The sequence below is a fragment of the Lingula anatina genome, chromosome 5 (genome assembly GCF_051362555.1).
Source record: "Lingula anatina isolate TDL-2025a chromosome 5, LinAna3.0, whole genome shotgun sequence".
NCBI classification, from domain to species: Eukaryota; Metazoa; Brachiopoda; class Lingulata; order Lingulida; family Lingulidae; genus Lingula; species Lingula anatina.
Window position 1 is genome coordinate 582,586 of NC_141771.1, and position 27,180 is coordinate 609,765.

The 27,180-nt window shown below is 37.6% G+C and overlaps 2 protein-coding genes across 5 annotated transcripts in view; both read left to right on the top strand.

Moving 5' to 3' along the window:
* The window catches only part of LOC106178652 (acyl-CoA-binding protein), a 25,230-nt gene extending 9,292 nt beyond the window's left edge, over positions 1 to 15,938 (top strand). Inside the window, exons 2-6 of one of the 2 annotated variants that reach the window (XM_087013863.1) lie at positions 6,616 to 6,678; positions 9,294 to 9,408; positions 9,944 to 10,006; positions 10,466 to 10,545; positions 14,455 to 15,938. In XM_087013863.1, the coding sequence (XP_086869989.1) occupies positions 6,664 to 6,678; positions 9,294 to 9,408; positions 9,944 to 10,006; positions 10,466 to 10,542 (270 nt within the window). In that variant the 5' untranslated portion in view covers positions 6,616 to 6,663 and the 3' untranslated portion in view covers positions 10,543 to 10,545; positions 14,455 to 15,938. Of the gene's footprint in view, positions 1 to 6,503; positions 6,679 to 9,293; positions 9,409 to 9,943; positions 10,007 to 10,465; positions 10,546 to 14,454 lie in introns of those variants that run through there. The other variant, XM_087013862.1, reaches the window with a different exon arrangement.
* Positions 15,939 to 16,040: 102 nt separating this feature from the next.
* LOC106178655 (uncharacterized) overlaps positions 16,041 to 27,180 on the top strand; it is a 48,067-nt gene continuing 36,927 nt past the window's right edge. Inside the window, exon 1 of one of the 3 annotated variants that reach the window (XM_087013859.1) lies at positions 16,041 to 16,191. The gene's annotated coding sequence lies outside the window, so the exon portion shown is untranslated. Of the gene's footprint in view, positions 16,192 to 18,488; positions 18,716 to 24,268; positions 24,405 to 27,180 lie in introns of those variants that run through there. The other 2 variants (XM_013561931.3, XM_087013860.1) reach the window with 2 other exon arrangements.

The following is a 27,180-nucleotide window of genomic DNA, read 5'->3' on the forward strand; positions in this document are numbered from 1 at the left end:
TAACATTATGTACTTTTGCATCAGAATTGGCAGTAGCCTATTTTGTGCATAGTTATTTCCTGCTTTTTGTCTGTACATTTGACAGCTTTGCTGCCTTGTTGAAACTTTATTACACAATATACAATAACAAGTTTAAAATCATTTTTACAAAATCAACTAACAATGTTGTAAAGATGCAGGAAATGTCAAAAAAACACTTTTACATATCTTATTAATTAAATAATGAAACTGTTAACATGCCTAAGAATTGAATCTAAGGAAATGTAAAGAACAGCATAACTTCTAAAATAATGGCCCGATTATGCTGATTTTTGAACTTAACCTGCATTTTAGCAGGAATGACCACTCCTGTGAGTTTAATGACAATTGGCCTATCTGTTTTTCTTATATTGTGTTTACAGTGTTGCATATATGCTGAAAAGTGAAAAAAAAGCATAACTACTAAAATAGTGGCCCGATCATGCCGATTTTCGAACTTGACCTGCGTTTTAGTAAGATCAATTTTTCCTGTGAGTTTCATGACAACAGGCTTATCGGTTTTTGTTGAAATGTGTTTACAGTGTTGCATATATGCTGAAAAGTGAAAAAACAGCATAACTTCTACAATAATGGCCCGATCATGCTGATTTTCGAACTTGACCTGCATTTTATGAATATTCATCAGCTCTGTAAATATAAAGCCAAAAAGTAAAACTGTCTTCCACTTATCGTGTTTACAAGGAAAGTGCACGGCGGCGACGGCGACAGCGACGACGGCGACGACAGACGCAGGTGGTGGCAATATGTACAGACACATCTGTGTCTGTACATAAAAACAGATACACCAATTGTCATTAAACTCACAGTAGTGGTCAATCTTACTAAAACGCGGGTTCAGTTCAAAAATCAGCATAATCGGGCCATTATTTTAGAAGTTATGCTGTTTTTTCAAATTTCCTCAGATTCAATTCTTAGGCATGTTAACAGTCTCATTATTTAACTAATAAGATACGTAAAAGTGTTTGTTTGACATATCCTACATCTTTACAACATTGTTAGTTGATTTTGTAAAAATGATGGTAAACTTGTTAACGTGTATTGTGTAATAAAGTTTCAAAAATGGAAATAAACTCATATCATTTCAGTTTGTCAGATTGAATCATTCACTATGTTCAGAATCTGGGAATGGAGGAAATTGGACATTTAACACTATTCTATTGATATTTTTCCCATCTCATCAATTTTCTTAGTTGATCATATAAAAATGGCAGTAAACTGTTAATTTTGTTTTATGTTAAAAAATTGTTAAAAATGGGAAAACACCCATTTCAGAACAGTGCTGTCTTGTTTACATTTTGGCATTTTCAAGGTGTGACTTTGAAGTTCCATGGGCCTGAAGACCTTTGCTAGTCACATTTTCTGAATATCCATGATACTAATATTTTATTATTAAAAATTGATGGTCATTATACTGTTAAACATTATGTAATATTGCATCAAAATTTGAAGAAACCCCTATTTTGGGCACTGCTTCCATGATGACCATGTAAGGAAAACCATGTCACTTACTGTTCTCAAACAGTACAGTAAATATATATAAATGTGTCTGTACATATTGCCATCACCTGCGTCTGTCGTCGCCATCATCGCCAACGCCGGCGCCTTGCACTTTCATTGTAAACACGATAAGTGGAAGGCAGTTTTACTTTTGGGCTTTATATTTATAGAGCTGAGGAATTTTCATAAAATGCAGGTCAAGTTCGAAAATCAGGATGATCGGGCCATTATTGTAGAAGTTATGCTTTTTTTTTCACTTTTCAACATATATGCAACACTGTAAACACATTTCAAGGAAAACCGATAGGCCTGTTGTCATGAAACTCTCAGGAGTAATCGATTCCAAAAATCAACATGCGGCCTGAGTTGGATAAGCAGCCTAATTGGCTTCCTTTTCTGGAAGTTATGCATTTTCAAAGTGTGAACTTGAACTCCCATGGGCCTGAAGCCTTATGCTTGTTACACATTTAACTTAAGTTGGTATTACCTGTTGAGCATAATTAAAATTTGATGTTGAATTTGCAGCTTAACATAATGTATTTTTGCATCAGAATTGACTGTACCCTATTTTGTTTTTTCCTTCTTTTTGTCTGTACATTTGACAGCTTTGCTGCCTTGTTCTTATATTGTGTTTACAGTGTTGCATATATGCTGAAAAATGAAAAAACCGCATAAGTACTAAAATAGTGGCCCGATCATGCAGATTTTCGAACTTGACCTGCATTTTAGTAAAATTGAGTACTTCTGTAAGTTTCATGACAACAGGACTATTGGTTTTCCTTTAAATGTGTTTACAGTGTTGCATATATGCTGAAAAGTGAAAAAACAGCATACGGTAATGTGCCATGAATTTCGAACAGTAGAAAATAATTAAATTTGGGAAAAGATCGTTCTGGCCGAAATTCATGAAATGGAGGTGCTCAGAACTTCCGAAAGTTCGAATTTCATGGAATTCTGTCAATTTTGACCGGAAGTTGTCTGTTCGTCGCTAGGCCTTCTGTTATCTTCTCCCGACGATCTATTTAGAGTTACCATAATGTATGATTGTGTAAGTGTCGGTAATTGCGACCAAAGGTATACACGTACTTTCACCCGATCACTGTGTATGGCCCATAGATAGAGCGGTGCTGTTGTTAAGGGCCGCAAAACAGCATCGTTATCAGTAGTGTCGTTTTTCAAAAGCGATTCTGGCAGCCAGAAACTAGTGTCGTTTTTCAAAAACGATCCTGGCGCTCAGAACGGGAGTGGACGGAGGGAGAGACGGCCGACGATTAGCGTCTGCCACGTCCAGATAACCACTAGTGTTACCGTTGCTCCTTTCCGTGCACTGAAACTGAGATGACAGCCGATCAGTGTCTATGGCGCACGTGCAGGTAGCCTTCATCTGCGATAAGTGTCTTCCGCGACCAGGTTCGTTGCCTTTACCGTTAAAGTCGGGCGGAGCTTTACGCGCGAATGCGTCCTCATCTCGCCGTTCGCGGGTCGTTGTCTCCGACGCATACGTAGCCTTCCCTGCAGAAGCCGGCCTCGGCACTAGTGACTACGGCCTCTCCTCCGTGCGGGGAGGCCACTACGACCGCAGATCGGTATGTGCGGCGCACAGGTAGCCTTCGCCACGGCAGCCGAACTGTGTATTACGGTCTCTCTCCGTCGTGCGCTGCGACCAAGATGACCGCTGATTGTTGTCTGCGATCAAATATACTAGGTTTGGGGGGGGGGGGGGTGCAGGGCCGTTTTATTTTTATTTATTTATTTATTTTTCGCTCAGGCAACCCAATCTTAACCAGCAGCAGCAACTGATTTCCTGGCGCATAGTTGCGTCAATGTACGCATTTGAAAAGCGTGTACGTTTTGTCATTGAAACCATCTTCAAACAAACGCGAGAGATAGGTAATCTAGAGTAAACCGAAAAGGCAGTTTTTATATTCGTTCAAGGGACTGGAAGATCGTCAATAGGAGATAGTGAGCGACCTGAGCGCGACAATAAGCCAATTTCCACACTAGTTCAAGGGACTTCGTTACTATATTCGTCAGCAAGAGATCGTCAGCGATCCGAGCAAGCATAAAAGCTTGGACTTGTTGTCCATGCTACATGTAGAAGGCAATTTTCATGTAGTCCGCAGGATATGGTGTGCTGGTTTACGACAGGTGCGTAACCAGGCATACGCACGGATACACTGTGCGTATATAATTTTTTTGGCCAACCATGAAATTATTCTCTTTAAATCTAGTGTACTTTTCAAGGAATATTATCGAAAATCCCCTTCGATTATAAGTTAATGTCACCTGAATGTACAAATTCTCTGTATAATTTATATATGCACCATTGTTCTGACACCCTTCTCGTTTGCTTTCACAGAACTGAGGTAAACAATACTAGTTACCATCTGAAGTCCGATCTTAATCGTCCATCTAGCTGGAACTTGCTTTACCTCTTAATTAGAGGGTAAAGTGCCCTTCAGCTCACAGGTAGCTTTTGTCTTGAGTGTATCGAACGCGATATTTATCTCAGATAAAAATCTACCTGTGTGTTATTTCAAAGAGCTGCTCCAGCAGACCTGGGGGCACTAGATAAATCTGATCATCGGGCTAAACAAGGAGCCAGAGAAACAAAGGAAGATTGATTTTTCCTGCAAAATTTCAAAGAATTTTGACATGGACTTGATCCAGCTTAACCTTCCAAACTAACGGGGTGGCATGGGCAATTTTTGCAAAATTTGCAAACAATTAAACTTAGATATATTACAATTTTATCCTTTAATATAATTTTGGGAGGCATGCACCCGCGTGTAAGCTGGGTGATGTCAGTAAGCCCCTAGTTAAATAAATATACCCTAATGAGCAAGGCTTTTCCCAGCGAACCGTCCAGCCGTCATTTGGACGGCCGCTGACATCACCGGACGGACTATATTTTCAAAGACGGCTAGACGGCTTGCAACTTTTTTTAATGACGTCTTGGCTTGTCGGGACAGCCGTGGACGTTGTAAGAAATTTTCTTAGAGTAATTTGACGTTCCTAGCTTTTATGATGCGTCACAGATGAATGGTACTACTTTGTAGTGTACGCTGATATTCAGTCACAACGAAACTACTTCCTAAAACTTACAAAACACAATAAAATGTTTCTATGAACTTAAACTTTAAGATACACATTCCACGCCATATGCAGCAGTGTCAAGAGTGACCTTCATGCGGTACAAAACACTAAGTAAACTACAGGCCAATTTGTGAAAGGGGACACCTTCCGGACCTTTATACGCACGGCAACTGACAAAGCTGATTGACAAAAAGGAAAAGTTCAAATTTTCAGCGAGAGATCTTTCGCAATCCGAGAGACCAGGAGGCAATTTTCATATTTGTTAAAGAGACTTCGTAAGCCAAAGGGCGAGACGAGAACGCAATTTTCGTATCGTCAGCGTCGCAATCCGAGTGAAACGAGAAAGCTCATACTCGTTCAGTGGCTTTCGTTTGCGGCAGATCGTCAGCCGGAGATCGTTCTCGATTGTTTTTAACCCTCCATCCCTCCCCATTGGAATTTATAATTTTTAAAAATATTTTTCATTTCATTTGTACATTTCAAGGGACTGCATTAGCGGAAGATCGTCAGCGGGAGATCGTGAACGATCTGAGCGAGACAAGAAAGCAATAATGGTAATCTTTATTGCAGCTCTTAATATTGCTCTTTTGTTCTGTTACTGAAGTCTCTACTGTTAACAATGCTATTGTGCGCCTCAGCAAAACTACCGATCGCTATCTCACACCGAATACTGCGGTAAAGAAACAACAGCCCGACAGTACAACTCTTAAATGATTCTCCTGTTATCTGAATGAATGGATATGACGATGTTGTTAAGCGTCCTAAACTAACTGTACTGATCGTTATCTTGCACCTTGGGCCGCACACGTAGTACTCAGATAAAGGTACGCTAGGGCAACATTGCCGACTGTTAGATCTTTATAAGCGCGAGAATAGCCCGGTGGCCGATTTTAAGGTGTACGAAATTCACGAAATGAAGATCGCGCAAAATTGCTTACTGGCCGAAATTCATGGTCCAGAAAAAACTCCAGACGGCCGATTTTAAGATCGTTCGAAATTCAAGAGCCGTTCGAAATTCATGGCACTTTACCGTAACTTCTACAATAATGGCCCGATTATGCTGATTTTTGAACTTGACCTGCGTATCATGAATATTCATCAGCTCTGTAAATATAAAACCAAAAAGTAAAACTGTGTTCCACTTATCGTGTTTACAAGGAAAGTGCACGGCGCCGGCGACGGCGACAACAGACGCAGGTGATGGCAATATGTACAGACACATCTGTGTCTGTACATAAAAAGTGTTGCCTTACTTAACTTTTTGTATTCAATTTTTTGAAATGAAACATGAAAAGGAAAATTAGTAGTGGCTTTAGTTGATTCAGTTTGTTACAAAATTGCAAGACTAAGTTAAAATGGTGGTACAATTTAATTAGAGTAATGAACCTGACATCTAAATAGTGTCTTGTAAGGAAACCTTTGTTGAAAATATATATGCTAGAACAAGAAAGCTAGTATAAGCATGAAAAATTCCAGAAAAATACACTTTGCTTATTATTATTATTTTTTAATTCATTAATATAGATAAAAGATAGGCACAGCTAAATTGGGGCACATTTGCTCTTGTATGATGCTTTTAGATAGAAAAAATATTTTGACCAGAAAAAGAAAGTAAGATATGATTGCTAATTTTAAAATGAAAATTTATTTATTTATTTATAAAGATAGGTTTTACAATAAGGTGAAATTTAATTTACTCAAAAGCATTTTGTCTGTAGTTTTGTATGAAAAAAATATGAAATAAAGAAAAACCAAATAGAAATTTGTTTTTAGAATTCATGAAACAGTTTTCTGAAAAGTAAGAGACTGTATAACGGTTATGGACAACAAACTTTTGATGGGTAACGTCAATGGCCATTATTTTCAACATATGAAGAACTTGTGAAAAAATTTCTATTTAATGTAAAGATTTAGCCCGTCTTGGGAGTAAACTCTTCTTACAAAGAAGGTACGTTTCACAAGAAGCCTTAGAAGCAGGCAAAAGAAGGAGTGGCAGCTCACCTGTAGAAAACTTCGATTTTATCACTGAAAATGTCTAACAGTCCGGTAAGTAGTGACATAGAAAGTAAGATAAAGCAATTGTGCATCTACCAATGAGGTGAAAACTACCCAGTACAGATAAAAACCAGCACAGACAGCGCAGTATTTTGAACACTAGAAAGACTACGGCTATCGCAGCCGGTAAGCGGCAGGTCAAAGTCCATTAAAGAAGCGTTGTCTGGGTTCCTCTGTCTCCGCTATGACACGCCAGGGCTGTGGCCAATCAGTTGTGTGTGTTTAGTGTGCTGATAACATTGTCAGGGTGTTTGTAGTACGTGACTGGCGTCAGCAACTTGGCTAGGGGATGTATGGAAGCTTGAGTCACATGCTGTCGGCTACAGTTCACCTGTCAGGGCCGTAGCCTCAGGGGGGGCAGCTGCCCCCCCTGGAAATTGGGGTGCAAAAAAATAATCGCAAAGGTAAAAAAATAATTGCAAAGTTGGTATCAATTCTGTGAGAAAAGGCACTCATGGCCACTAGACAATCATTCAAAAATCTGTTTACAAAGGTGTACTGTTTTTAGCCAACTCAGTTCATGCCAAAAAGCTCACCCTCTCTGAGGGAGCTATCCCCCAGGCCAATTGGCATGTTGTGTTGAAAAAATGACTGTACTTATGGCAAAATGAACCCACAATTTCTGACTTCTGATTGACCAATAAATAACAGTTAAAATGCACCAGAGCAGTATTATACATAGAGTTTTTAAAAATTTTCCACACCGTGGGAGGGGGACACTCCCTCCCACACCCTCCCCCCTCAGGGGCTTTGCCCCTTGTGTCCGCTTACTGCCCCCCCCCCTGGCATTTTGCTCAGGCTACTGCCCTGCCTGTGGAGTATCATGGTACACTTATGATTTGTTTAGACGATGTGTGGTGAAGATCAACAGTGAACTTTTCTTCCTCAGACATTCCAAGAATCTGTGAGCGTCTTGATCTATGGCAGAAATTGTCTTTATCTCTGTTTTAGACTATACGTCACTAACGTGGATAAGTTGAAATATGAATGGCAGGTTGGGGGGGGGTGGGGGGGTGGAGACATCCCTCCCTATCTTCAGAAGCAGGCCCATAGCCAGCAGTTTCAAAAGGGAGGTTCTTTTTCTGAAAAAGTGTACCTTTTTCCATAAAAACTTTATGAACCTAGATCAAATTTTACTCAGAGTAGACCTTTTCCCACCAAAAGGGGCGGTTCTTTCGAATCCCTGGCTCTGATAATAAATTGAAAGGAACCAGACCTTAGTTTAACCACTGTGCCCCACCAGGGCTCGATAGTAAGGGTGACCCACTGGCCCTGGGCCACTGAAAACCAACCTAGGGCCATTGAATCACTGGGTTCACTGGCCCAAAGGGCAAGTAAAATGTCATGTGCCAAATAACCCTTGCAATATTTACCGATATCTCAGGCCAGTATTTAGAAAAGTTAGTGTCAAGCCCTGCCCACCCCATTGACCAACAAATTGTAGTAAAATTATCATTGGTCATCTGTTGTTTTATATTTTGCCAAGACAAATGTGGCATTTTTTTATCGTCCTTAACAATCATAACAAAATCCAGTAAATACGAACAGAACATATGTACATCTAAACTTGCATACAAGCTGCAATGTTTTTATAGTTTAGACAAGTTCACATCAGGTCAGCCTTAGACTTGGGTACATACTCATACTCAGGTGTAGTTAACTCTATGTACCTGTGCCAATGGCTTTTCATTCCTTAACTGAAACTTCATTCAGTGTGTGAGAACTTTATCATGATGCTGTGGCTTACTTAGACATTCAGAAGTATTTCACAATGAAAACTGCCATTTTGTGATGTGAATTAAACAACAGAACAGTGGCTCTTGGCACCCATTACTAAGATATTCACTCATAGTAAACCATAAATTGATATATGGCATATCAGTTATATATTTAAATAGATAGGTGTAGATGTCTCCACATGTTTTCTGGGAGATACAGCAGGCTGACATCATTATGTATTATAATTTTGATATTCAGCTGGATGATTATCATAGGTTCTTTAAATTTTACTTGATCGTCTTATTTCACAAATCTCCATACATCTAGTTCTAGTAAGCCCCTGATCTTATGACTGTGAGATCACATCAAAGTTCAAACTAATGAGTACTAGTATTCAATTGTGTTTGACCCTGTGCACAAACATATTTAGTATAAGACTCCAGTGCTATCAGTCTGATCACTACACTTATATATCTATGGGGGGCCAAAAGGGCAAAAATTCATGTCGTCGATTCAGTTATGTTCTGTCGATTCACTGCCTTCCCATCGATAGACGAGAATAGTTACACGATCGACGAAAATAGTGACAGCATTGGTTTTAATACACCGTAGATGAGAAATGTTTGACAATTGAATTGACGAAAGTAGATGTTGAATTTATGACAGGATCGTTGAAACTTGAAACTGAATCGATGGGAAGGCAGTGAATCGACGAAACATAACTGAATCGACGACATGAATTTTTGTTCTTTTGGCCGCCCATAGATATCTCTGTTGATGAATGCAAGCAGTATCCAGTAACTGTTTAAAAAGTTGACTAAGACAGTAAAAAAAAAACTCAAGAAGAATATGGAAAACGAACTTATTCCTCTATTTGCGGTTTGTAGGAATTCACCCAGGCAGCTACGGACGCCAAGAACCTGAAATCAAAACCCACTGATGCTGAGATGCTGGAGTTGTATGGGTTGTATAAACAGGCAACTATAGGAGATGTGAACACAGGTAACACAGATTATTTCAGCTTAGAGAATGTGTGTGTGCGTGTGTGCGTGTGTGTGTGTGTGTGTGTATGAGAAGGGAGAGAGAGACCTGTAGACCTGATATAGTAGTTTTATAATATTATCAACTGTTTTCTATTGTAGGCAGACCTGGGATGTTAGACTTCAGTTTTATAATACTGTCAACTGTTTTCTATTGTAGATAGACCTGGGATGTTTTATAATACTGTCAACTGTTTTCTATTGTAGACAGACCTGGGATGTTAGACTTCAGTTTTATAATACTGTCAACTGTTTTCTATTGTAGATAGACCTGGGATGTTAGACTTCAGTTTTATAATACTGTCAACTGTTTTCTATTGTAGATAGACCTGGGATGTTAGACTTCAGTTTTATAATACTGTCAACTGTTTTCTATTGTAGATAGACCTGGGATGTTAGACTTCAGTTTTATTATACTGTCAACTGTTTTCTATTGTAGATAGACCTGGGATGTTAGACTTCAGTTTTATAATACTGTCAACTGTTTTCTATTGTAGATAGACCTGGGATGTTAGACTTCACAGGGAAGGCAAAGTGGGATGCCTGGAACGAAAGGAAAGGTGAGGGCCTAAAAACATATAATAATGCTGAAAGAAATTAAAAGAAGGGGACATAGACCCTCAGGATTGTAGATTTAAGTATCCCAACTGCTTACTTCTTGAATATGGAACAATGCCATCAACCTGATGATTAAGAGCATTTAAGTTGGCTAGTTACAAACAATTTTAGACAACAATAATAATTATATAAAGAAACATGTGTTTTGTTGCCTCTTGTGACAAGATTATTAAGGAAATAAAAAAGTAAACATTTTTGAACCTCACATGAAAGAGTTAGTGTGGTGATCAAGGCCCTGTGATGAAGGGTCAGGGTTATCCTCCTCAGAAAAACAAGAACAATAAGCACATACAAACTGAGAGGTTGTTTTGAGAATTTGTTTACCTGCAGTATGAGTTTGGTGCAATTAATTCAAGATTCCAGTAATTCCTGGGTACACATTTTATTTCCTCATTCCCTAGGCTTGTCCAAGGAGGATGCAGAGAAGAACTATATAGATGTGGTCAAGAAACTGCAGGAAACATATGGCATGAAGTAAACGGTGAGTGACCTGTGCAGTGACCTCAGGAGTGACCTGGTGACCTCTACAGTGACCTCATTGTTGTACTGAAAACCTGTCCAGATTCATGTCAAAGGCAGAAAATTGGAAACTTTTACTCTCTTAGTCAATCCATTTTGAGAAATGGCATTGAACCTAGATCAGATTTTGATTTTGACCTTTTTTGGACCAAAAGAAGGATTTTTGTGAACCTTTAGAATCACTCCTGTCTGTTGGTCTGTTGGAAGTGACCGTTAGGTCAACTGAGGTGTTATTTCGTTTATTTAGTCTCACAGAGTCATTTGGTATGGAAGTGATAATAAGAATATGGAAAGGTTGAATCAGAAATCCATGTTTCCCAACAGTGTAATTGTTGTTTTCATTGTGACACAAGGGTTGTGACAGAGCAGGCACAACTAACACAATCAGCCAGTACTCGGCCACATTTAGATCAGGCTGTGTGACACAATGGTTGTGACAAAGCTGGCACAACTAACACAATCAGCCAGTACTCCAGTAGACCAGGCAGTCATTGTGATCTGCCCTGAGTGTGACTGGATGTGAATGTGTGGATCAGATTTCATTGATAGCAATAACATCAGGAACGGTAATAATCCCTCACAGACCCTTATGGCTGACCTGGGGACCCCAATCACACCTTTAACTTATTTCCATTTTTATCTGGTGATACTGCCATGCCTGTCTTCTTATTCTTCATATTTGATGTCCAGTGTCCAGACTAAATTGGGCAGTATCCATATGAGGTCAGTAACACCTAGGAATTAAAGCTTATAAAGAGGTCTTAGTTTTAAGACAAACACATTAGTCTTCTCTACATATTCAATGCTTTACTTGTTATGAAATAAAAGAGCTTTTCATTTTATTGAACAAGCACTGATTTATCTTTGTCAAAGCTGACTAAAAATTGGTCTTAAAATTTGGGCCAGTTTCTGTGCGGAAGACAGTTAAACTTCTCTGTTATGTCCAGGTAGCGAACACACTGACCACTTACACTATGGTAGAGATAGGTCAGTGTTGTCTCCATATTTGATACTTTGATCTTACTGAGATGATGTAGTGACACTCAATTACTGCAGGGTTTTTTTGATGACACAATGTCTCCCTTTGAAATATTTAACCTTTCTGTCTGCCATGACTGCAGTATTCAAAGACTGGACCTTAATCACACTGTTGTAGACTTCAGTTATACTGTGGTGGTACTCAGTTACTGTGGAGATATTTTTGAGACGCACTGTCTCCCTTTAAAGACTGGCCCTCTCTGTCTTGACTGCCCTGTAGACTGCAAAGTCCACATAACACTGTCTGCAGCAAATTGCTTTGTTAGTTACAATCTTAAATCTTACCACACTTAACAGACAGCAGTGGAAGGGAGGTATTGAATTGTTATTTAATCTAAAAAAATAATTTTAGATGTTTTGAATGGTTTTGATACTGTCAGATAAAGAAGGAAAAGTGACTCTCATATTTGGCACTCAGATGATGATGTAAGCTCTGACATTTTGTCTTTATTCCATCAACTTCTTCAACAGACTGATATTTTTCATCATTATTTAATTGAACCCAAAACTTATCAAAATCAAAATATACACGTTGTTTTAATACAGATTTATTTATTTGTGGCTGTTTACGTTACAGTACAATATGCTATTATGGAGATATGTACATATATTAGTAGTGTCATAGTTTATCTAACTGAATACACCCCTGTAAAATGAAACGGTGGTAGCAGCATTTCAATCTCCAACAGAAATGAAAGAAAAACACAACAAACAGCAGGAGTCAATAACAGTGAGCTGCAACTTTTATTTATCAATGAAAGAAAATTAGGGAAGGGGCATGGACAGCCATTCCCATTTATAGAAATGCATTGCACATTTGTTGAAAGCTAATTTTCGAAAAAGAAAGAAAAAAAAAAGGCGACATAAGGGCATACTTGTGTGCAAGGCATCTGAGGTCTTGGGTCTTTTCTTGTTGAAAAAAAGGAAACTGACCTTCTTAAAGTGGGTTAAGTGTCCCCTGTCCTGTCATAGCTTATGTCACTGAAAGTTGACATTATGACACCTGTAAACACACCTGTACTGTAATGTCACCATCCTGCTTGACACCATACACCAGCAGGGGATCTGAGTCATTACATCAGACAGAGACTTGATGACACCTGTGATGTAAGACCCACCTGGCACTAGCACTGTAGAAGAATTATGCAGCTAAACACCTTAATTGATACACCTTCTAGGCTGTGGTTACAACAGAACCAACTTAAGCTAGAAAAGTGATAGATAAAGATACAGAGTAAATTATCTACTGAATAAGCTGAAGGTAACATGTTCACAAAAGAAGCAACTTAGGTCAGAAAATGAGACTGCTAAAGAGAGGATGGAATGTCTACTAGTAAGCTTAAGATGGGTTTATGTGGTAGTTAAGTGACATTTGTAAGTCTGGTTCTTGTCGAAGTTAGTCTTCATATGAACATCTACTGGTACATGCATCTTCTGCAGCATTTATGATTGGAAACAATCCCGTGAGATCAGAAAAAGAAAATTGTCATCTTGTCTTGTCCTGTCCTTTCACCCTGTCCACTGAGTTGTAGTGGTGTGTGACTGGCCATTGACCAGTTTGTTTGAAGTGACCGTCACCTCGTTGGACCCCAAGGTGGTATTTATGTAACATTTCTGTTTTTAAGAGACAATTTAGCCAGGAGCAAATTGGAGGCACATTGTGTAAACAAACTTCTCTGGTGTCTGACAACATTCCTGTCATTATTCCTGCTGCCATCTTGTGATGAGTTGTTCACGGTGTGAACAGTGTATTATTTGGGTTGATGTTCCCCTTTGTTAGTTTATCTTGTTAACTCCTCTACACTGGATATAAGGAATGATAGGCGTCCATTTTCCTCCCAGTTTCTTATTTCTGTAGATTCTTTGAGATTTGTTGTTTCACTGTACCTTTTCTTGTGTCATGAATTGAATTACTTGGCAGTAGCTTTGACTTGAATTTTGTGGTATTGGAGCCAGTATTTCATTTTTAATATTTAGCAATATTGACAGCAATTTGAAAACTGATTCTGATCAATCTTTTGATATTTTATTTTTTAAGATTAAAAGTCTTAATGTCAGGTTGAATTAATGAATTTATTTATTCCATCAAAACATTTTCCTTATCATTTTCCTTTCATTAAAACTGACAAGCATTTATCTGAAAGTTTGATCATTTTTGCCCATTGAAAAGATCAAATAATAACTGTAACCTAGTAACCCCCCCCCTTTTCAGTTTACCCAACCTGAGAAATGACATAGAAATTGAGCAAAATTTTTATTAGGAGCAGCGCGTAACCAGGCCCGTAGCCAGCAATTTCAAAAGGGGGGTTCTTTTTCTAAAAAAGTGTACCTTTTACCATATTACCCCCATGTACCTAGGTCAAATTTTACCCAGAGGGGACCTTTTTCCAGCAAAAGTGGGGTTTCTTTCGAACCCCACGAAACCGCCCTGGCTACGGGTCTGCTGTTTCTGTCCTCCCCCCCCCCCCCCCATGGCCCTGCTGTCTGTGCGTTAAGTGTCCCCCAGCCGTGAGGTGTCAAGTGGTTGTAGCATGGTGACATGTTTGGTGATAATTTCACACAGGAGTGACACACTTATCACAGGAAATGTGGGAAAGGATCAGAGAGAGTGAGGCAATTACCTGATAGCTGAAAATGGCCACAGTCCACAGAGAGAGAGAGAGAGAGAGAGAGAGAGAGAGGATATGTGTGTGTGTGTGTGTGTGTGTGAGAGAGAGAGAGAACGAGAGAGAGAGGGTTGTGTGTGAAAAAGAGAGAGAGAGAGAGAGAGAGCAGTAACATAGAAATTTAGAGTTTATTGCTGTGTATTTGACGTTTTGTTGTTTACTTTCAGATCTTCAGTAGACATTCCCCAGCACACAGCCTGTCATGTGACAGTCAAGTGACCAGAAAATGATGACAATAAATGAAAGCTGCAATAAATTTGTATTTGATCAAAATGTAGAACTCTTTTAGTTTTGTATTTCTATGAATGACAGCTTGTTTTGTTGATGTAAATCTGATAGCTTAGGTAGCGTATATTTGATGTTGTGACTTGCGGTATTTTTTATTATGACGTAATAATTTTTATTTAAAAGATGATGTGATTTCAATTTTTTTGTAAAAAGGAGACGCAATTTTTTTTATTTAAAAGAAAAGCCACTATGAAGACCTCTTTCAACTGATAGTAATCAGTAATTACATTTCTCTGTTTTGAAAGAACAATTTTTAAAGATATGGTTAAGTAAAACCCAGCAATTAGTAATGACATCTTTGTTTTGAAAGAACAATTTTTAAGATTTGATTAAGTAAAACCCACACTTTATCTTGGTACAGACTGCATATAAGAACACTAAACCTTCAAATATGTCTGTTCTTTTGAGTAGATGATATTATATGGTAGTGTGTGATACAGCTCAGGCAGTTCTAGATAATATGAGGTTGTTAACATTTATAATACTTAATTATAATACAGTATGTCATCATCTCTGAACTATTCTGCACATTATCATTCAGTTGAGTTGTAATAATTCAGGGTAAAGACTTATATGAGTACAGTACCTTTAACATTTGAGAATGACATTTAACTACTTTACATTATTCTGAAAACTATTTTGAAATTCAGTCTTTTATTAAAATAATCACCCTACTGATAAATGTACTTTGGTTTTAAACTAATCATAATTCTGTTTAATTATTCTTAGCAGTTGTTTTGTATCTGTGAATATTTGGTGTGTTTTTATACCCTGGTGTGAACACTGTGCTTTTGTCAAAATACATCAGGTACATCAGGTTTAGAAAGGGTAATACTTTTTTTTTACAACTTTGATGATCATATTTTACAATTATAACAAAACAGGAGAAGATTTTTGCTAAGAATCAAGTGCTTTAGGTTTGAAGTAGACACAGGTGCTATATAAGATATATAAACATTACATAATGAAGAAGAAAACAAGAGCAGATTACAAAGTCACTCCTCCACATCATATGATGGCTAGAACACCTCAGTTAAAAGTAACAGCCCTGGCCTCCAGCAAGCTGATACAGTGACCAATTCCTTAAGTGTGGACTTTAAGACCTTTGTGACAAACAACAAAGGGAGGGACGGGCAAATACCGTTCATTTTAGCACCTGGGTGCGGGGTACCGGGGCCACAAAGAACTAATGTTTGCTGATCTGACTGAGCCTTGTTTGTGTAGGATTTGATGTAATAACACACAAGGAGACTATGTGATGATAGAAATTACCCGGTAATTGAGAGATTTGTGACCGGCAATTCTACAGGTTTTTACTCTCTGTGTGATCAATTGCTCAATAAATATTGACTGTGTAATGAAATTGAAGACTCTTGTGTTCACTATTCCCCCTACTTAAGGAGGTTTACCTCAACACTTAAGACTAGCGATAAAAGCCCCCGCATGTTTCCGTCAATTCTACCCTGGTTACTTTCCCCTGTGATGATGGAGAATTAAGAAGAAAGTTGTTTATTCTGACAGGGAGCTGTGTCGAGTTCTTTACTTCATTTCATCTTGGTGGATAAAAACACCCTAACATTGTCGTGTGGAATGGTGGTTTCTCACCTGTCGTACAGGTAAAGTGGTGTAGAGTTTCGGGTATATTAACACAAGCCCCAGGGACGGGGGGAGATGAATGAAAAGATGCTAAAAGTTTTGGTGTGTCCGTTATACCTGCACCGTAAGAGGGTGAGAATTGAATAGCAGGTAGATTTAGTGTTTGTGTATATTAACTGCGTCCATTGACTCAAAAAACACCCTAGGCGTCCGTTGGAGAATTATACCGTCAAATTTCAAATAAAGAAATATTTTATCATTGTTGGTCAGACCCCTGGGCGACCCTTGTGTGTGTGAACAGGAGAATTGTTCTCCGTCACGCCCCACGGAAATTATTTTAGCAATTGTGGAATCTGTTTTATATAAGATTTAAATTCGTAAACAATTTATTTAGAAAATAAAGCATGACGAAGTGCATGCTGCTGGCAGCCCCTAATGGAAGAATGAGTCGTATGTGGCATTTCATTGTATTACAACTTTATTTCTATGCTCAGAAATAGAATTTTAAAATCAAGCGGAGAACGTCAGAAATGCCTGCATTTGTTCTTTTCTGAAGAAAATGTAGCAGTCAAAACTGAGAATTTCACGATTTTTATTGACTTGAAATCAAATCACATACACGCGGGTGTAAGAAATCGTAATAAATCTGATTACAATGCCTTCAATACTGCCGTCACAAGATACACTGTCTTCAGCAGTACATCCAGAGTAGAGTCGGCAAAAAAGTTGACATTTCAGAGCTGAAGCAAGATGTCGGTCAGCGTCTTGCGTTTTAGACCACACGGACGTCTCCTCGGACAGCGTCTCCGTGTCTTGTGAGCTCAGATTTCTAGCTCTTTCTAGTTTCCACTCTGATAAATATGTTTGCTATCCACTGCTCTGGTAAAAACCATTCACTTCAAGACTGTAAGCAATTTATTGAGAAAAAGAGAGTGAGAGAGAGAGAGAGAGAGAGAGAGAGAGTGGGTGAGAGAGAGTGAGAGAGAGAGAGATTTAAAACTGAGTTTAAAGCACGGCCTGGAGATCTAAATTAATGCTCCGCCTTTTCGGAGGAGTCGAAAATAATTATTTCACTGTAGTGATACTTTTGCTCTCAAACATTTGATAGAAAGTCGGGAAAAATAATCAAATGAAAAGTTTTACTAAAAATTGCGTTTCTCTACTGTAGTACATGTACCCGCTGCACTGTTTCCTCTCTTACAATCTGTTTATTAACAAAATCAACGCCTATACGTATTTCTGAGACACATTAACAAACTTTTCTGTCCAACATGTCCACCTAAACTTAAAGAACAACAACTTCTGCGATCATTTACTGGGATCAATGGATCCTAGGGACAATAACGCGTGCACCCCGCCCACAAGACAATTACCAGAATATCAGAAATATGCAGTTTTCTGTACTGCGCCTCGCTGAGTGGAGCGACTGCGGTACTAATTGTTACAAGTGTTTTTAAATGTCTCCACACGCCCGCTTTTAAATTTATAGAAATCTACCGGTAAAACTTTCTACGTTCATCACTGGCGCTTACCACGAGACTAATCTTGATGACTCAAGAGTGCGTTAATGTCGCAATTTTTAATTTCAAATTGAAAGGCGTGTCGCCTCCTGTCGAGTTAGGAAGTCTGTGCTCCCGAGAAATAACTGCTTTTATTATTCTTATTGAGTTTATTTTGAACGGAAAATAAACGCAAAAGAAACAGCTGTTGTGCTGACCAAAGCTTTAGACACCCATAATTCCCCTGCCATCATTGTGCCATGGTGTCTTGTATTTAGCACAGCGTCTCTTCACTGGGACGTGCTACAGCCAGAATTTCAAAATAATTCCAGACAAAAAACGCTTTGAATGTTATAGTACTATCACCGATATTTATAATGTAGGGGGCCGGGTACTTAGGTTCAGGTAGTCGTCCACTTTATACGGATGATGGACCTAGTGAACAAACAGCCAGAAACAGCTGGTGTTTTAGACCGTTAGCTACTTTATCCTGGTGAACTGCTATGTATTTATCGCGGATCAAAGTATAGTGAAAACTGGTCTTTTCAAAAAAGTTAAAAACGACTTTTATTGAAGGGCGGCGTAGCATGGGTTCCCTGCCGGGGTTGAGTGCATCATGGGCAGCCCATCTCAGCCGCTGCTCACCGAACTGATTCCCAAACTTTTCAGGGGTAAAAAAATGTAAAATTACACCAAAGAGCTTTCAGCTGAGAGGATATCGACATCGACCAGGTGCTGAGCCACACGCCGATACCTTCCCTGGCGAGACCGACTCCTCGGGAGCCCCGCCCACACACTGCTGCCATCTAGCGGCAGTTGTGAAGATAAAGTGTAGATTTCCCGGCTGCAGCACGGCAGACAGAGTGTGTTCTCAGATCACTTCACGTTCCTGTAAACTATTCTTGGTTCTAACCTTTCTCCGTCTCACAGCTGCGGCAGGAATTGATACATCTAGCGGCAGAAGAGAGTCACAGATATTGTAGAGGATATCATAAACGTGCTGAAGTTTTATCTCGGAAGATAAAGGAAGACTTAATTTCACGTGGTGAGTGTAATTAATTAATGGCGAGATAAATGCATGTTGCCATTTCGCGCGCTGGGAAGAAATTATCGGTTATTGATTAGGAATTTTGTTACATCATGTTATGTTATGCTTGTTGCTCTGGTATGTCGAAACAGGTCGTCGTTTTCAATAACAGCAAATCATGCATTATAAAGGCTCGTTTTTGGAGATGTTCTTGTCAAATTGTGAAGTTTAGCACTTGTAAAAATGCATGTATTATGTACAAAGTGACAGAACGGGGCAGGGAGCTATAAAGCGAGCGCTAAATTTTTTACGCAGGAGTCCCTTTTTTTTCAAAGTTACCATTTTTTAATTAATTGCATTGTACATTCCAGACTATTTCTAAACAATAAGGTAGTAATATAGATAAATAGATAAAACAGTAACTCTGGCAAAATTACGTCTTCCCAATATTAACTTTTTTAGTATTTTAAAGTTAAGATATGTAACTATAACTGCGTTATTCTAAGTTCATGTTCTTCAGCACATTAGAACAAATGGGGAGGATTTGCAATGTTGTGACTGGTGAAAATTTGGCAGATTTTAAAATAAATTATCTTAGCTGATTAAATTACTTTCTACTTAAAAGATTCTTTGCAATACTTAACTGATCCCATTGAAAATGGTGACTTTCTGTCTAAATTTTGTTTGGAAAGTGAAGCAGATAAAACCTGCAGCAAGACTACAGGAATAAAGAGAATGTTTCAGTAATAAACGAAAAAAATAATTTAATAAATAAAGCATACAGAATCACATCTTTGTGAGAAGAAGAGCAGGATTTCTTATGACCAGTGTTAGTGTTACAAATCAAAACTTTGCAAATGTGAAAAGTTTGTGGTTTACTAGTAATGAATTCATAAGACCTATACATGTATTAACAGGCAACTTTATAATTGCTAATTATCCCATTCCATGATCTTATCAGTTTTACTGTCAGGGGAGTTATTAACAGGACAAACTCAGGCATGGATTTCAGTCAGCGGCAGGAGCAGTTTTGGAGAAGTTCTGTTCAAAACCAGTGCCAAGAGTTCCACCTAGAACTGTAGATGTAGTGATAAGGCACAAGACTTAGCAATATGATTATAATTGTAGTGATGATGTCTTGGTTATGATGAACTTACAGCAGTTTAATGAGAACTTCTTGAATTTAAATATATTTTGTTAACAGGATAAAGAGTCTTTTTGTTGGGCAAAAAGCTGGGTATAACTGAGTGCATATGGGGGTGGTGGGGGTCAAAGAGTGATAACATGTATCCAACTGCATCTAAGATAGAAGACAAGAACATATATCATAGGGTTCTATACATAGCAGGCACAGGTGAAGGAACAATCATATAAAGATATATGAAAAGACAGAGCAATGCCTTGGTTTGCCTGAGGAATCACAGTCATGCGGTATATATATATATACCACAGAATACCTGGGTGCCTTGATCTGTATTCGGGGGGGGGGGGGGGGGGGGGTTTGCAGGTGTCTGGTACCCTGGGGATCACAGGGAACTATTAGAGGTGATATGACACATGGGATTGTTTACTGGTTTATCTTGGGCATTGTGCTGGTTATATCAGGGGTAACTATCAGTATATATATATATATATATATATATATATAGAGAGAGAGAGAGAGAGAGAGAGAGAGAGAGATTATCATTTAAATTCTTTTTTAATTAGCACATATTTTACAATTTTCATATAATTTTTAGCCAAAAAAGTACGGGTAACTATAATAGTTGAATAAGGTATTCCAGTGTGTTGCACTCATTGTTTTGTAGAATGAACTTAAAATCAAGAATGTAAAATCAGTGATGGCGCTAGAAGAGCCACAGTATATTTTATTAATTTGTATATTTTTGGTGGAAAAATTTTATGATTATTCTTATTGCACATCAAAATGAAATATAGCTGATAAAGATAAGAGCACTTAAAGGGATAATAACTCTTCGTTTCGGCCAAAAAATGAATTTTCCTGGAATAAACAACAATTTTCCCATACTTACCAATGGTTAATGAATCCATTTTTACATTCAAAGTTAGTCCCTGCTTTTTTTCTAAAAAGTTTGGTTTTTTGTTAAAATCTCTTAAGAGATTTTAACAGAATATAGCCATCAATGGAGGTCACATGGTCTAAAGACAAGCTCAGATATCAGAATAATAGCTATAACTGCCCTTTTTGTGGTAAAACAGAATATATTATATTTCTATGAGTTATTCACAATGTTTTTATTGTGAAATATAGATCTCATATGAAGAGTTATTATCGCTTTAACTTATTAAGTCACACAAGATTGTTCATATATAAAATTAAGTGAATTGTTTTCCCTTGCAATTCAGTTGATGTAACTCTGCCAGTGTTTTTAGTTCATCCCCAATTTTTTTGCCTAAGTGGAAAACTCTGGATTGAATTAGTGCCTTTTGTAAGTCTCAGTTTGCAACTATTCTCCTAGCGCTATCTGTGGATAAGTAAATTAAAAGTTGAACAAGTCAGCAACAGTTGTTCTCCTTTCAACGTGTACTTTGCTCATTTTTCAAACAGCGGGAAATCTTCAAGCTTAACTTTACTAGTCAGAAAAAATGCTGTGAATTTTTGTTTTCTTTTTTTACTTAACTGGCTGTTTTTTTTAAAGGAAGAAGTATATTTTAACTATTTAAAATGTCATCAGCGTCTACATTCAGTGAACTTTGCCTTCAGTTAAGTTGTCAGCATGGGGTAATGCTAAAACATGGATTAAAATGATGGTTTAAGTAAAGTGATAATGAAATCACCTGTTGGTACTGATACATTGTATAAGAGCTGTGACCTGTTGGGGCCAAGAGAAATACAACCTGCTGCTGCTTCCAGTAAATTGTACAACTCACACACTGCTGATAATAAACAGAACTACTGTGATTTTGTTAAGGTATGTCAAATATAACAAGTAGTTTTGGCCGTGTGTTTTTATGACATTGTTTATGTTTAGGATGACGTGTCATTTTTGGGAAATCTGAAAAAATGTTTTTTTTATATAGTGAGGTTTGCACACTTATTTTGCACACTTAAAAAATTATATTTCCATGATGAATTGTGTGACTATGTATCCTGCTGTATCAACTGATTCTTCTGACTTAAGACTGCTATATGACTGAATAATAATGTTCCTGACTTTTTAGTGCTACAGATGGCAGCAGTGTCTAGAGTGACACTGAGAATCTCATCACTGCTACTTCTGGCTGTCTATCCTCCTTTTCTCCACTCTGTCCTTCTTCTTGTTTTTACCTATTATTATTATGAATTTTAACAGAACTGATTTGCTAATATTCACAAAGTAATGCTTTATTGTTAGTTCTTAAAAGATACTGAAAAAAAAAATGAAAAGTTACTTTGCTTTTTGTAATAAAGGTCTTTTTTTTTAGCTCGAAAGTTCTTGTTAAAGTAAAATATTAGTTATTCAAAAGTTTGAAAATTTTAGATAATGACCATACTCCAGTAATCTAGCTTCCAGAGTGAATCAGACTCAGGTGGTGTACTGCTGAGCAGGTAAGGGACTGGCCAGGTTGGTCAGTAAATGTGATGTCATTAGTACTAGTTCAGGACTGGTTACATTTGGTAAACCCCATTCCCAGAGATTAGATCGACCTAACTCCCTTGGGGTTCACGCTAAATAGCTGTCAGACGAGCGGGCACGAAAGTTAATTACCCCCTTACAGCTTGCAGTAGGCGGGACAGACATTTAAGCCGGATTATCTGACAGTAATCTAGTGAGACTCCCCACTGGGATAGATCGATCTAATATCTATGGAAATGCGCCCTAAGACTCTAATCAAGATATCTAACTGACGTGGACTGCCTGTAGACAACTAACAGAAAGATGTAGAAGCTAGATAAGTTGGTCGTTGGTATTTCTTCAACCCAAAGAATCCAGATTTTATGTCCAGTGGTGTTTGTTTAAACTGGACACTGGCTATTTCCACCTGCCATAAGAGAAGAATATACCTTGGCTTAGAGAAAACTGATAACATCCAGATCATATAACTGACATGAGCCACCCATCATCAGCACTTCTTCTCTTCTCTCTTAAACTCTAAACAACCCCATGATTCCCACTTCACAGCTTCAGATGTATTCAGATCAGATCTAACTTAGGTCAGAAATGGCCCTCCTGAACTCCTGCTATGTGCAGTGGAATAGTGTACCCAGCAGGTGGTTTAGTAGGTTATGTGTATGTCCCCCTCCACCCTTCCTATAGCTTTAAAGTAACTCGATCCCTTCACTATCCTAATTAACAGTATAACAAGGAAAAAGCCTCGTAGCCAGAACTCATAAAGGGGAGGGGGGATTATATTTTGTAAAAGTGGACATTTTACCATGTCACCTCAAGTACTTAGCTTAAAATTTTACCAAGGGCAGACCTTCTCCAAAAAGATTAGTTTGCTCCCCCCTCCAAAAGAAAAAAAAATCCTCCCTGACTACGTTACCAATCAAATTAAAGCCATATCTTTTTCACCCCTTCCCTGGAAAGTCCTGGCTCTAGCAGATTTCGGTGTTTGCTCCACCAAGAGATGAGCCAGCATACAAGTAGAAGTAAGACAGATAGCTATCTCTTGTCTATGTAGACACTTAGCTGTGAGCCGCCAGCTCACAAATACAGCATCCATCATACAAAGGTGATAGAGGGGGTTCAGTAGGCAGAAAAACTCCTAGAAATTTGGCAGAATACTCAGATTATTCTGAATTATGTGGTTTAGGATTGCAGAAAGTGATTTCTCTCTCTCTCTCGTTTTCTATTTTCTGTTTACATTTCATAGAAAAAACTTTCCACTGACAACTTGTTGAGGTGAAACTTCCAGTAGAATACCTTACATGACATAATAGTTCATGTGACCTATGCCAACTGCTTCTAAATATATTTTGTTTTTCTCAACTATCAGTTTCCTGTAAATGAATAAATAGTTACTATTTAATGATGAATTTATTAGAGAATAATAATATTTATAAATAGTGTTATTGAAAATAATGAAAACTAGAATTCAGTGAAGAATTTTGACTACTTAATAAATCCTGGTGTAGTATTGGTGTACATTCAATGTAGCCCCCATATGTCAGAGAACATTAGTTTATGTCTTCATCATATTACACAAGTGTGTGAGGCTGCAACAGAACAGGAAATCTTAAACTAAGATATCCTTAAATCAATTTAAGTGTTTTAGCAACAATGCAGGGTTGAGAGTTAAAACTATACTTTCTGTCTTGAGTAGCAGTGCAGTTTTAAATTTTAAAAATGACTGAAAAAAAAGCATCCTGTCTGAATTAAAATTTTAGATACATGTTCAAGTTCATTACATGCCTTTAAATAACCCATAGTGTCAGCAGCAATCAGAAGCTGACTGCATCATAATCCTGAAGTATATGTTCCAGCATGTTGATCTCTCAGTCTCAGTTAGTGTCATCGTCAGCCAGTGATGGCATGGCGGGCTAGGGGGCACCTGTGACGCTGAATTATGTACCATATTATGAATTGTGATATGTGCTGCCGTAGTGGGCTGTCTGATAATGTTTATTACGTGGATTTTATAATATCAAAGTTTCATTTGAGTGTGTTTGTAAAGCAGTCTTTACTCCATGTATTGGATGTCAGGGGGGAGAGACAGCTGAAGGTCTAAGGCTGGTATTTATACTCTGTTCAGTTGCTCTAAGGTACATGAATGTCTATATATTGATTTAAACTTTGTAATCATAGTTATTAGAAAGGAATTAATTTGTCATAATGCATTGATTATGTATTGTACAGTTCTTCATCAGCTGTGGAACAAATGTACTTAAGACTTGAAATATTAATGAAGTTGTTGATAGGAAATTACTATTTTTCTTTGTATTAAAAGTTGTCAAGATTTTATCAAAATCCATTACTGAGAACCTGTATTTTGACTGGCTATCACTTAAAGCTAAAGTCCAGGATTGTTGCAGAAAATGGAGACATTTGAGAAACGTGTTACAGAGTTTTATTCATTGTCAGGTATACAGGTAGGCAGTGGATGTCGCAGCTTGATAAATCTTACTTTAAAATTTTGTCAAAGAGTTAAGAGATGCTGCAGCTTACTAAAGAAAGAGAAACATTTTACAGAAGTTTTGTTTCTGTTGAAAAAGCAAACAATTTATTTGGCCTAAGATGTTCTGGAAAAAACTATTCATATAAAGGAGCTGATCCTGTCTTGTGGTCTTGGACATCTCAACTAAGAGGCAGGGTCAAAATTTGATGGTAAAGGGTTAAGGTCTGGTTATGACAGGGTTAATGTCTGGGTGTTAAGTTCAGTGAGGTTTTATTAACAGTTTCACTGCAGCACGTGTTCACAGACCAGGGTAACTGTATGCGCACTGAGTATGTGAGAAATCCAGTTTTCACATTTTTGAAAAGTGTTTTAAGTGAAGCTTCCAGCAGGTGAAGAGTTTGGCTGTGTTAAGACAGATTTTTTTATAGTTGAGCTGTTTAGTTCTCAGGTTGAACATTCCGTATGAATTTATCATGTATGTGAGACTGCCCTCTCTCTGTCTCTCTTGACCCCCCCCCCCCCCCCTCCATGCCAGGAGGATCATAGTACTAAAGACACTGGAGCTTTGGTTCAGTTGTATGTCAAGAAATTTTAAGTTGTGAATCAGTCAAACTTTAAACCTTGCCTGGATTCAGACATGAACTAAGAAGAAATCATAGTTGAAGACAGCTAGCCTGTAGTATATTATGTTCTAGATTTGACTAACACCAAGAAAATAATATGAGAACACATTTTTAATTGCTGAATGAGCATGAAGAACAATGCTATATTAAATTAAATGTTCACAGTATGATATTTTTGTTGTGATGATGATTATTGTGGTAGGAATTTCAGTGTTTTCTTTAAGTGCTTGGCATTTTCGAAAAAAGGGCAAGCACAAGAAACAAATATGCATAAATCTCCATGTGGTAAATTGTTGTGGTAATTTTTTTAACCAAAATAGAAAAAAAAAGGATCAAAATGACAAAATGTGTGATGTAAATAATAGTGATGAAAATAATTTTGTTGAAAAGTATTTGTAAATTTTTTAGTTATTCATTGAAAGTTAATGCTAGATCTAATCAGGATTAGAACTTTAAAAAAAGGAAAATTTTCAAAGAAAGTGCCATTGTTTCAATGTCTGAAAATAATGATAATTATTAAAAAATAAAATGTAACAGAAGTTTGAAAATGTTAAGTTGGTGCTGTCTAAGAAAAAGAGTACTTACAGATACATTCAGTCGTACGTTGTCAGTATTTCACATGAACTAAGTCTGAAGTAATCAGCTGTCATTTCAGTTGAGATAATCCTCTCAGGGCGGAGCTTAGCCTAGTGAGGGGGTAAGCTGGTGCTCTATGGATTGTTGGATTATCAAAATATACAATATAATCTTATTTATTAATATTATAAACCTGGTGAACTCTTCAGTGATGGATGATCCTGGGAGCTGAGGAGTGCTTAACAAAGTCTTTACGGGTAGTTAAGCTCAAGTTTTGTGGTCACTTTATGGCAGTTAACTTAGAACTTCAACCTTATAAATGATATCGTTGTCCTTGAAATAATATCCACTGTTCAAAACCATTTGTTTTGACATATGACAGCTTATGACATTAAAAATAATCTAGTTTGACAAGTGTAAATGAATGTTTGGAGTGCTCACTATGAAATGTCTTTGATATAAATTGAACTGTCTTTTATATCTTCTTTTAAATAACTGTAACCTACATTTTATAGGGATTAAGTGGAGTCAAGAAAAGGATAGAGTAATATTGCTTTAGCCACTTGAAATCTTTGGGAAATGAAGTTCAATATGAAAAAGACTTCTTCTATGGAGCTATTGTTGGTAGGATAAAACTAAGCTGTCAGAAATGGTCAAAGCTAGAATCGGACTAAAGAAAATGAAAATTTTTTTATGCTCTATATACTACAATATTTTTTTTCAAAATTTTATCCAACATAAACATTACAGGTGATAGACTTAATTGAGTTCCATGTCAACCATAATATAGCATGTGAAGTTCAGCTTAAGTCCCTCCTTAATTCAATACAGTGTACTTCTTTTTTGCATGCAAGTACAAATTTGTAGTGTTATTTTGACAACTTATAACAACATTCAAAGAACTTTGTTTTATTGTTTAACAAGTGACATTTGGTTTTTAGGTGCAGGTAGCATCTCAAGAGATAAGTGATTTTTAAAGTAAAAACTCCTTTAGTCAGTGAAATGGATTAAACTTACATGACTGAATACAATTTCTTCCTACACAGAAAAAAAAACACTTGTTATTTTGGCCATTTTTTTATTATTTGACTGAGTACAAGTTATTTGTGAAAAAAGAAAAAAGCCCCCCCTCCCTCCCTCCCTAGACCCTGTACTCTTAATATCAGCCTCCTCCAACTTGGTATTACTGCCCATGGCTACTTTTTCTCTGACGTATGGTGCACT